The following is a 12,626-nucleotide window of genomic DNA, read 5'->3' as shown; positions in this document are numbered from 1 at the left end:
AACGCTCATTCAATGAAACAAAAACTAATAGACCGCGTGGTATTTGTGTTGACGCAAACAAACTGCAGCGGTGAGCAAAGTGTAAACGAATTCGTGTTTTGCAGGAAAACGTCCACAAGACTCCGGTATCCTGAAAGGACGCCTCAAACTGGAGTACAAGGCAAGCGAGGACCCCAACTGTCTGCACCGTGCGCTCTATATTCTGCAGCCGGGGCCCGATCTCTCCGGCAACTACACGTGCCTGGTGTCGACCTTCCAGAGCGAGGAAATCAGGACCAAGAGTATGCTCGTCTACGGTAAGCAAGGCATTGTGCCGTATATATTTATTCTTAACGTAAATTGTGTCTTGGCCGAATTGTTACGGCCCATGGCTTGGTTATGTAAATGTTTTCGGCGACTTGGTGGCAGGCGGCGCGGATCCGAGGACTTTGCAAATTAGCGAATGAATTTATGTATTAGATCTCTCGCCGGTCGCGTCCCTCCGCTGCTATTAGACATTTCATTTGCCTCGGAAATTTTATGCCTTCTGGGCAACTGCCACGCAATATTGTCGCGACGTCGCGTCACCAGTTGCACTCGCATGCAGCAGCGTATTATAACGAATTAACGAACCTGTGCTCGAGTCCTCTTCATCCGCTTTGCCGGTTTACCCAGCAGCTTACTCCGCCGCCCCCTCGGGCCAGCGAAAAACAACGCGCGCGCCCGCCCGGCACAGCGAAGGTTAAAGAACCGGGCACCGAGTTTAAAGATCAGACCAAATGCGCTTTTTATTGTGGCGCATCGCTTCTTTGCGGCGACGCGCCGATGCTCGGCTCCGACCTTTTCGCCGCCCGCCAGCATTTCGTATTCGAGGTATACGTACGTCATTAAAAGAACATAAATCTCTTCGAGTGCCGCCGCACGCCGCATGCGGGGGCGCCCAGAAGAAATTGTAAACATTCGAGAAGACAGAAAAATGCTGTAAATCAAAATACGCTTACAAGTCAACTTCAAGAGCCTTCGAATCGATTACGGAACTATACAAATTACGAACGTGGCGCGCACTGTTCTTGCACCATCGACTTCCCAACAAGATTGCGCTGATCAATCAGCACCAACTGATTTATGAGTTTTGAACTTGGAACAATACAACTCCAAACTCGTCAGGCCGTGGCTGCGGCTGCGTGTTTACTTAGCTTTTAATTCTCTTTGGTCTGTAGAGTTGCGGGAAACTCGAATAGGGGAATTAAGTCATCTGTTTCAACTTGTTTTACAAAACTTTAATGGCCTGCATTATTTTTCCTTCATAATGCATTCCAAAATAGCAACAGAGAAAAAAAAAACTTTTTCGCGAGATGAACTGATTTTAATGTAAATTTTTGTAGTTTTTTTCTCAATTAATACTTTTTGCAGAGTGCGCAAAATCCGGTATTATCTCTGTTATCAAACAAGCATTTCGAAATTAAAACATTCGGTGGATGCTTATGATGTTTACATGAATATAAATGCACATTTGCAAAGCGACGTACATTTATTCTCGAACGACACCGACGTACGAGTATCTTCAGCCAGGACGATAAATTCATGTCAACATGATATATCAAAATTGAGCGTTTTAAATTCTCACGTTACGATCGATAAATGCAAAATGAAAAATGAAAATACGAAAATGGATGATAAAAAGTCTTTGAAAAACATTAAATCTATAGTAATAAATTACAGCCGCCAGTGGGGTTGGCGTGCCAGAATATGCACTTTGTAGTCGCGTTGTCACAACAAAGATCCATGTTAAACCGAACTGGGCGCGATAAGTGCAGGTGTAGGAGTATTAGCTTGCTTTGTGCGCCGCCGCACGCGGAAATTGTACATTCGTACAATTCCGCCTTGTGCATTATTGAATAAGAAATAAGGATAATGAAGGTGTGGGCAGGCGTGTGTTATGATATTGCAGTTAACGCGTTTTTCCGCGATTCGCATCGAACGCGCTCTGAGAGTTGCGGCACTCTCGGCCACTCGCCGGCACACTAACACGCACGGTCTCGTTTTATAAATATTTATAACATTTAAGCCATTTTCATCGTGCCACATCGTACGTACGCTTTTTTTCCATTCACCCTTCGTTCCGACGCGGTGATAAATGCGTTGGCGGCATGAAAAATGAATTCTACTTCATATTTTTTCTACGATTACGATACACAATGTAACGCCGGGGTTGCGGTTGTGGCAGTGGTGGCGGCAACGGCGGCGGCGGTGGCATATTCGAGGCATCAGGAATCTAAATGGTAAAAATATGATTGCCATATTCAGGCGCTTGTCATAAATAAGGCGCGAACGCCGCGCACGCCGATATTAATCTTAATGAGTCAATCGACGCCGCCTATTTTATCCACCTGATGTGGAGTTTGGCGGATGCCGAAGGTCGTGCATCATTCTGGCGCGGGGTGGGCGCTACCGTGAAGGTGCAACTTTAATCGAAATCGCTATTTAGTTAAACGCATGATTAATGGCGGCGCTCGCGGGTGGGCGGCGCGCCGCCGATACTCATCAACATTCCGGCGAAATCAAGACGCGCGGGCGATTTTTCCGGAAGCGCTTCGAACGGATGTGGAAGTTGTAAATATTTTGCTGGTTGGAATCGCGGCGGCCTTATCCGTTTAACAGTTTCTATCACTCGGCTACGGCGGCGGCGGCGAATTCGTTTCGGTTTCGGCCGGTGCATGTTAGACGCGCATCGCTCATCGACCGGCCCCTCCGGTTACAATAACTTAACCATAACATAATATCCTCGCTGTTTAAGTGCCTTCACACGTGCATATTTTCCGCTAATGTCGGCCGGTGGAGGCCGTGCGCCGCCGATAAATCCCGCGCACGTTACAACTTTATTACTCGCACCGCAAACGTATCGGTACATAAATACCATTAGCGAGCCGGCGGGCAGACGAGCAGACGGAATGAAAATAAATATCGAAAGCGTCGAGGCGAAGGCGAAGTCGTTGGAAAAATAAAAGCATTCGCCAGATTCGTTTTTCTCCATCCGCGTTGCAATTGCGGCTGCTGCTGCTGTCCTCGCCGGCCGCCCGGTTGCATTGTGACGGCGAAGTGCATCAGTTATTTGATTTCTTTCACCGCGTGCGCGCGCGCGTTCTCCTTTATTTTTTAGTATGAGTTTGCTTTTCCGTTATTCCGTCATTCTGGTACGTTCAATGCGTTTCGGCATTTCGTCGCTCGGGCATTCGGATGGGACACAATGGAAAACGATTTTCTCGTTTTTCCTGCCGATGCGACGGGCGATGGGGAAAAAGACGAGTCGCTCAAGAGCCGATGCCGCCGCCACCCCGCTCGTACTGGAGCAGTGGAGTGCCGCAATATACACGAAAACTACTACTCGCAGATGAAGAGTCGACGAGTCTCGACGAGATGAAATGGTTTGCTCTCATGTTGCGAACGTGTGTTCGGCGTGTACGATCCGCATGAGATGGTGTTCGGTGTTCCGGCAGCGGTGGCGGCGGGAGGAAAGGCATTTCCTCGATCATTTTAAGTAATGCGTATTGAAAATCCGGCGGCGGGAGAATCGGCAGATCGGCGAATGGGCGCTCGCGCGACCGTCGTGACAACGACTCCGTCTCTTTCACCGCCCCACGCCACTGCGTACGTGAACGCCATCGACCTGAAATTGGTTTTATCGTTAACACCCTTTTTTCTTCGCGTCGAGCCCTTGTCTCCCAATTTCGCTCTCTTTGTTTATACAGATGTTCACGCCACGCCGAAAGCAATACTATTAACAGGCAAACAGTTTCCGACTTGAAGGCGCAACCGCCTCCCTTTGGCCATTAGCACGCGAAGATCCCCCGTCGTTCCAGATTGGGCTTCGCAGATTGTAAATCTATAATTCGATAACTGGGTCAAATTCTTGCGCATTGTTTTCTTTCCATGTTTCGTCGCACAAGGCAGCTCGGCGCGAATTTCAATACTAGCGAAAACATATTTGTTAGGCCGTTATATCGATAGGAAATCGCATTAGGTGTCAGGCGCGAAGACGTCGGCGCGCTCATTTCCTCTCCACGAGCTCGTCACAGAAGGCGCACGAAAACGTCGCGTTGCGTAATAACCTGATCTTAACATTGAAGTGTCAGCGGCAAGATCCTATGGCGCACGCGAAAATCTTCGGGAAATTGAAAAATCCTTCCCGCGCACCATCGACGGCACCCTCCACTGTCGACGCTTGCATTGCCTTTGATTCTACCGACCGGATCAAATTATTATTAATAATAATCGAGCCAATCGTATCAAGCGCCTATCGACACGTCGCTTAAATATTTTAAACGCTGCGCTCGTAAATACCCGCCTCCTTTAACTCAACGTGCGAGCGGAGTGGATATATTGGCGCGGCAGATTCGATTTTGCCAAATCGAATTTCCACATTGTCGGCGGCGTCTTCTCGTCATCCGATTTCGTATAAATTTAATTCAATAACGAAATCGATTACCTTTAAGTTAATTTGAACACTCGACTGGAATTTTGATGGCTAATTTTATTCCCGTCGCGGCCGACTTTTGGCGCACCTCGACGTCCAAAACTTGTAGCAGCCGCCGTCTACACTATGTCTTCATTAGGCTGGCTTGGGTTTATTAATTGCGTGAGTTGGTCATTAAATTCCAGTTTGGAGTTTCCGCGATACGTAGAGATTTGTGCGGAATTGTTTGGCGAAGTTTTTGTGTGGGCAAATAACAAAAACTCGCCGTCTCGAACAGCATTGGTACACATTGTGGCCGCGATGCACACGTAGACGTTTCCGCCGCCTGGGAGCGCTGATTCTACAAGTAGGACTTTCATCAATAACAGGATTAATTTCCATTTGATAAAATAATAGCCTCGTTTTCATTATCAAGAAACCGATTCGCATGCGTATTATAAATTGTAATCCGATTACGCTGCTCGTACACGGGGGCGGCCGCGACGGCAGGCCGAGATGCGGGCGCGCGGCCGGCGAGCAGTTTTAACTTTTGTTGCGTTCTGCAATGCTATTAGCGCAAATGCGACTTGCGCGAGTTGTACGAGTTGTGCATGCGGCGCTGTCGCTCGTTACTTCCCATTGTGCTTATGCGCGAAATAATGCGCCCATCAGCCCACGGGCGGCCGCGGCAGGCGGCGAGCATCGACGGCGCTGATTGGAAATTGTAACGGTCCGGAGGAAGATAAAACCGTTTTGGCGTTCGAAATTCGCAATTTATATGCAAAAAACTTGCCTATTTTTGGCGCGCGCGCCACGCCGCCTTGCCGGCCGCCCCCAGTCGTTGCGGCGGTTAGTTTTCCGGATTTAATTTCGAATCGGCCCGCCGGCGCAAACAGCCGTCGTCCCCCGCTCGTCCATATCCCTATCTGCATATCAATTGGGATGAATATTAAGAGGAATAATTGATCGAGCGGAGTTGAATGGCGGAGGTATCTACTCGCAAATGCACTTTTGAAATTTTCAACGGCGCAATGCAGGAGGCGGCTCTTTTAATACCCAGCTCGCGCCGCGTGCGCTGGCGGTTGAGTCGTGTTTGTTGCTAATTTCACAGCATTCTAGAAACACCCGAGTAAGCATTCTTTTAACGTGTGCAAACTTGCTCACGACTATATTTAAATAATCTCCCGGCGACGCGGCGAGAGAACCCTCCGAAACATTTCGTTACGAATTAACAAAACTTTAATTAACATAAAACTTAATGCACATTATAATTAACAAGTTAATCTAGCTGGCGCGAGCATTTTAATCTTTCAATTATGTTTTTACTAGGGACGCGCGCTCGAGTCTCCGCGCCCGCCTCGGCTGCGGGGGGCGGCGCGTAACACGTTCTCCGGCGCGCACTTCGCCCGAATGCGAAGCACCCCGAAAGCGCTATATTAAATGAGTGCGCGTTACTCGTACTTACTCGCCTCGTGACTTTCGACGCTTTCGGCGGGGTGGCGGCGGCGGCAGCACACACGAAGTCGGCAAGCTAGTGTTGCCGCTCCGCCACCGCCGCGTCATAAAGTCGTCGCGCGCCCCCGTTTTATCTCCGACTCGAGATGATAATTTTCGCGTTCGCACCCAACTCCCCTCTTTACTACCCCTAAATACACATGCACACGTCTTCCGCCGCCGCCACCACTACCCCCGCATCGTGTGGAGCATCCTTCCTGTCGGGGCAGGCAGGCATCCAGGCCATCTTCGTCTGGCTCGTTACCGTCGCAGCGGCAGTCGTTACACGCCGCTGTGCGCCGAATTCTTCCCGCTCGGCGCAAAACGTCTTCAGCACCGCGCCGAGGATCTTAATTCGTTGGGGCGCAACTAGGCACTTGATTTGTTCAGCGTTCATTAAAACTATGCTTATTAGCGACGAACTATGAAGTTCGCATCCACTCTACGCGCTGTACATGTACAAGGCGGTCGTACCTGATGCCGGAGTAAAGCAGCGAGTACCCACTACTATTGCTTGTGAGCGATTTTCGACTTTCGCAAACACGAAATCTAATTTAAAACTAAACACACATACACATTGCGCACACCGTACGATCCAGCCGTGTGTAATCGCTGCCGAATCTGCAGCCTGCGCTCGCATCCACGCTGCTAATAGCCCGCTTCATCCTTATTAGTTTATTGAAACTTTAAACTAACTCAATTGGTCAAACGTGCGGCGCATTTGCGAACGTATTAATTACGCCGACGCGTAACTTACCGCTCGGGACACTTCACGTCGAAATTCCGCGCTGCTTAATCATCCCTCGGAACATTAGTGAAACCACTACATAGGGTTTAGTAGATTAAGATGCGTGCGATTTTCACGCAGTGATAAAGTTTTATAGGCCACCTAATCATAAACCCAACTTTTGGGACAACCTTTTTTTTAAGGCTTTTTTATCCTGTAATACTTATTTGGTAAGTTTAAATTAAAAATTTATTTGATGCTAACTTTTGCATGTGATGTGCAATTATGGAATATAATATATTAATGTTTGAAAACATTAAAACATCAACGGTGACGTCGGAGTTTTTAAGTCACTGCGTTTGAGTTTTGACGATAAGGGGGAGGATTGAGAGTCGACTGGTACACATCGCAAATACATTAATATGCTAATGAGTTCGATATTTTAATGCACGCGCGAGGGCACGCAGAACAGTGCGCAGCAATCCGGTAATCAATATCGGAAGCGTGTCAAACTTTTCCATTTGTGCCCGCGACCGCAGCGAGGACGCGACTTTGGAACTCTCGAACGCACCGCTCGAAACTTTGATATGTTAATTTATGATTAAAGATGGGAGGTCGATATTGCCTTGTCTTGATATTATATTTATAGTATAATATTTTGTGTCGGCCGGAGATCAATCTTCAATTTGCGTCTCGTATCTCGCATTTCCATTGAATTGCGAGCTGCGCGAGTGACTAATCAAAAATTGATTTACTCGTTAATCCATGAATGTATCCATGAGCAACCAATTTACTTAGAAGGCAGTATTCGCGGTCGAATCCCTTAATCGGCGTGGTGACATCGCGCACAAAATAAAAACGCGAGAAACATCAACGTGACAAAGCCAGTCGCAGTCGCAGGAGCACGAGAACATCCGTCGGGTGGCGCGGCGCGTTGGCGTAATGTATTTATAAAATACATTATTTCCAGCGCCGCATTCGTGCATTATCTAGAGGTGGACGACTGGTGGCAGCGCCACCGACGGATCCTCTCTGCATTTAAAAAAAATTCGCCAGTCCGAATAAATCTCCCGGGGCGTCCTTTACTTTTAAGGTTTTTCATCCCGCGCCCCAAAAAATACAAGTCGAACGCGGCGCGGCGCTTTGCATGGTGTGCGTGCGTTTAACTCCGACTCACATATCTAAATAACTCGAAAAACACGGACAAATGACCGGACCGCCGTTATCTACCGTTATAAATATTTATGCGCGTACGTAGCGCACACGGCAACGAAACGACGGCGGCGGCAACGTTCGCCTAACAGCTTCGCTCGTTTCTTGCTCATCATCGTGCGCTGGCGGGCACTGAACATGGACGCAAACAGGAGATACCTCTACGCCGGTCGTAATTGTGTGCGCCCGCGTGCACTTTGTTCCGCACGAGGGCATTTTTTGTGCTCGTCGTGCCGCCCCCGCGCTGCGGGCGCAGGTATGGACTTTGGTCTATGGACTTGTTTAAATTAACCAGCCAGTGCGTTACTTAAATGTTTAATATGAATGCCAAACAGCAGCGCCAGCGACCTACGGCCACCCTTTGCCAGCCGCCTCGCCAGCTACCCTCCGTACCAACTACGTGTAGATAAATTCCGACGCGGAATGCAAAATGCCGGCTGTCGGATGCCGGTTTGTAAGTCGCCCCCCAACGCCAGCGCGATTACTCCCCGCTCGGCGCGCATCATTGCGATTGAAATTTATGCAAATCCATAGATTTTTCTTGCCCGCCGGCTGCGCGCGTGCCCTTTTACTTTTGTTTCATTATGTGCTCATGTTACCTGCCCGTCCGTCGCCGCATTAATATGTATAAGAGCGACGCAAAGCCTCAAAAAAGCCCCAAATAAAATGTTACAATTTAAATTTGTGCGCGGCTTGTTTGTGTTTTTGTTGTGCGGCAAGTGAAAAGTGAAAAAAATGTGCGCAACGATTTTTCTTGCCTTGTTAGCGACCAATATCTCCGGTGCTAAACGTACCCTAACGCCCACCAATGGGGTTAAAAGTTCAGCGCACGTTTTATTTAAACCACGGCGCTAGTTCACCGCCATGAAGTGTAGTTAGGTTTTGTTAATATTGACGTAAAACAAGTATCGAGGCATTTTCTCCGAGGGCGGTTCAATTATTATGGAAAAGGCGAACAAGCGCGCGATAAGGCGACGGGCGGGCGGGCGCGCAAAAGAGTAAAGGGATGCATTTAAATTTCCCTTTTGTCCATCGCTAGTAGGCGGCGGGCGGGCGGGGGGTACACGTCCGAGCCCTCGTGCCTGGCGCCCTTGTTACCCTATTTGTATTTCTTTAGTCGATGCAAACAAAAAGCGAGCAAGGTACAAGGCGGAAAGGTGGAAAACGACCGGGACTGCTCTGGGAGTGTTTTAACCAGCCACCGACCGGCCCTAATAGAGGACGACCGGGCGGCGGTCGGGCTTTTCGGACGGGAATGGAAATTTTAGGTATTTTAGGATTCTCACACTGTTTGCTAATTATTTTTAATTGCCCGACACGAATGTAAACACAACAAGACGCACGGCGACCCATCCTGGCACAAACGCTCCGGCTGGGGGCGGCGGTAAATCGCATCGCAGCGACACATTCACCCGCCGACCGACCTGCACGACGCAATCTGTTTTCTGTTTTCGCTTTTGGTGCGCGCATTGTGAGCGGACGCCAGATCGGAATCGAATCCGATGGGGCTGTTTAATTCCGGTATGCTTTGCTCTCGTAAATATTTGTTTAATTATTTTCGTTTGCCAATTACGCTACAATTTTGTGTCGGAGCGGGCCCGACCTTCGCCAGCTCAATGTGCGCATCGTTCGGCGAGCGCAATTCAATTACAGAAATGTTTAGTTTATGTTCAATTACATTATTCATCATTAAGCGGCGTCCTTTTTGCAGGTGCGCGGGAGCACTATTTTTTTATATGCGTTGTTCAGTTGATGCCTGGCATGCGTTGTTGACATACAACTAGTGCGATTATCGTGCGTATTTACTTTGTGTTTGTTTTCGGTTTGATGTTCAACATGATTATCAAAAATTGGCAATTAGTGCTTTTGATTAAAACAGACCATTTCACTCGTTGATTGAGATAATTAAAATTATTACGCTCAAAGCGAATTACATTACATAATTTGTTTATTCATATTTAGATGATAATTGAGCGAAAATATGTTATTTGCGGAAAATCCATCACGACAAGTTGCGGCTAAGTAGTTGTTATAATACCACCTATTTCCATTATTAGAAGAAAAGTTGATAAAGTACATGTAGGGTAATACGGCGTAGGGTATGAGCGTCAAATATTAATTGAAGCTGACCGTCCATTACCAGCCAGTGACTTCTTGCGGCGCCGGCGGTGGCGGCGAAAGTGCACGCCCGTTTGGCAGAGATTGGAAGTCTAATTTAATATCAGGCAAAATCTCCGGGCGCGTCAAAATAAATACACGCCCGCATACGCTTTTCGGGCGCGCGCAATTTTATTGAAAAACTCTCGGCGGCGACGGCCGCGGGAGAAAGAGTGCGCGGGTGCGGGAAAAATGAGTCGTTAAAAGGTTCGCCCGCAACCCTCATTTCGCTTCGATTAACGGCGTGTCGGGGAAACGTTTATGAAACGTAATTAATGCCTTCGCTCGATGTGAAGAGGTGAAGAGGTCGGGCTGCCTCGCTGCCGCCGCAAGCCCGCCGCTCAGCGTCGAGCGGCGAACGACTGAGCATACACAACCGGACGCTTATTAATCTTAATCAATGACGCTTTTTATCAGGCCCGAAACGAAAAGACTGCGCCGCGTGCGCGCTGGCAAAATGATATATCGGTGCAAATTCACCGAGGCTCAATGCCGCGCGCCGCACGCCCCCTCGGGCTATTATTACTTTATTCTTTATTTCATTTCAACTTTATTTTCCCGCCGGGCGTTCACTGTCGAAATTTCGAATTAGGTTGCCGATACGCGCGCGTGGAGTGTGTGTTTAAAAAAAAAACACATCCACCCACGCACACAGCTTCGTGAGTTCTTCGCCGCTCAAAAGGTTGGATATTAACGTGCCGCCATCGGGAGCGTGACATTTCTTCGCAGTAAGTATTCTCGCCTCGGTAGTTGTGTAAGGCACGGCGCGGCGAAATCAATACTGTATTTCGATTCATAACGGCTGTATTTTCGGTTGCATTTGCACGCGTCAGTAGCGGTGGTTTTAATCAAATATAAAACAAATAAAACCGCCGGAAAATCAAACTAAAATATTGAAAAAACAACAATAACAAATAACATCCAATTAGTCGGTAAATAATACACTTGTATTGGCTGCAAAGCTTGCAAATACATTTGTTCGCATTTGTTTCTAGCCCCCGACTATTTGCTGTGAGCGCTTCGAACGCAAATCTACACCGTGTCAAAATATTCCAAAAATATCCTCGTCGTTTATCAATTAGCAGCATGGCCGGTTCACTATCAGATGCACTTACAGTTGCGTCGACGTATGTTGCGCTCGAAATAAAGCGCGCATCAAAATATAAATATTCCATACCACGCCAGATTGAATATTTCCACAAATTCGCGACGTCGATTGAAAACGCCGCGAAGAAGTTACGCGTGTTGGGGTAAATCGAAAATCAACATAAAAAGTATATTCAGGCGAGCATGTGGACATTGAAAAATGTCGACGGAATAAATTCACGAATCGTATTCATGCACTGAATAAACGTCGTGTATACGTAAACATTTTCGGAGCGCCGGCGACCGAATAATATCAATCGATGCTCACTCGAGAGACGAGCACCGACAGCGACGAGGCAGCGAGCGGATTGTGTGACTTTTAGTTATTTTCCGGTAGGAAGATTTCTTCCTTCCTCTGCACGAACGCGCGCCGTCGCCGCACGCATCTGCCTCAAGTCGACGAGTCGTATTCGTCGCCGCCACCGCCGTCGATGCTTCTTTTCCATTACGCCGTTCGCGCGCGCGAGACGCGATAAGAATTCGCAAACGTGCGGAAGTCGAAAAAAATGAAAACACGCCGCGAAACAACAATGCGTTGCGGCGGGTGGCGGCGCATTTGCCGCGATCGCTGTCTGATTGAAGCCACCCATGAATATTTATGAACAAATAATTTCACAGCCATCCAGCCGGCGTGTTTATTTATGTATAAAATTGCCGTTTTATTATTGCTTCCCCAAGGACTCGACTCGAGTCCCTGTATATACTGTGTGTATTTTGCGTGCGCGCGCGCTGGCAAATTAAAAATAACTCTGCTCTCGTAATCCGGTGCGCAAAGTCGAATCTTTGATGATCTCTTGCTTTGTGCGTTGAATTTTAGGAAACATTTTTTCAGCGTCAATATTTTGCCAAAACAAGCGCTATTATTGGGAGCGTGCGATGAATACAAGTGAAACAGTAAACGGAGTGCGGTTGGGGTGGTCCGGGGGTGGGCTGGGAGTTTAATGTGTTTCCTATATCGCTTGTAATGCGCTCACATTTTTCCTATTTGCCCATTTTAATCAAAAGGTTACACCCAACTGATAGCCGGAGTAATTTCTATCTGCAATATGTAGCGTACACGTGACGTCGGCGAGCTCGCCGCCGGACGGCGGACGTGTTTGAACCGAGCAACGTCTGCCCACCCCCCGGTCTTCCCCTTGCTTCGTTTCGCGTTCCGTTCGTTCATTCATTCGTCGTATTACGGGATCATTAAGTTGTCCTTTTTGCGAGCCACCCACTACAAACATACGCGGCGCGGGGTCCTAATCCTTTAGCCGGATCGCACGTTGAGATAAACCTCGGGAACATCGAAGGGTTATTTAGCGCGCTGTAATCTAATAGTTTACTACGGCAGGGGCAAGGCGGGGGGACTTCATTAAATTCCACCAGATGACGTCGTGTGTTTGCGAAGAATCTCGCTGCATTTCGTTGTGCCACGAAAACAAGCCCCAAGTTCAATCCGATTTCTTCCGGTGGACG

The 12,626-nt window shown here is 48.1% G+C and overlaps 1 protein-coding gene across 5 annotated transcripts in view; it reads left to right on the top strand.

Annotated features, from left to right (window-relative positions):
- LOC135792946 (selection and upkeep of intraepithelial T-cells protein 1-like) overlaps nt 1–12,626 on the top strand; it is a 153,722-nt gene that overhangs the window by 106,726 nt on the left and 34,370 nt on the right. For all 5 annotated transcript variants that reach the window (XR_010548500.1, XR_010548499.1, XM_065303779.1 and 2 more), the window contains one exon: nt 105–296. Coding sequence is in view for 3 of the 5 variants with exons in the window: in XM_065303779.1 (XP_065159851.1) it covers nt 105–296 (192 nt within the window). In the remaining 2 variants the exon portion in view is untranslated. The remainder of the gene's footprint in view (nt 1–104; nt 297–12,626) is intronic.

Source organism: Atheta coriaria, unplaced genomic scaffold (assembly GCF_025399875.1).
Source record: "Atheta coriaria isolate IRGN ID8LTWV9N9 unplaced genomic scaffold, Caltech_Dcor_3.1 hic_scaffold_1_pilon, whole genome shotgun sequence".
NCBI lineage: Eukaryota > Metazoa > Arthropoda > Insecta > Coleoptera > Staphylinidae > Dalotia > Dalotia coriaria.
Note: the sequence above shows the minus strand (reverse complement) of the source record. Positions and strands in the feature narration are given on the sequence as shown.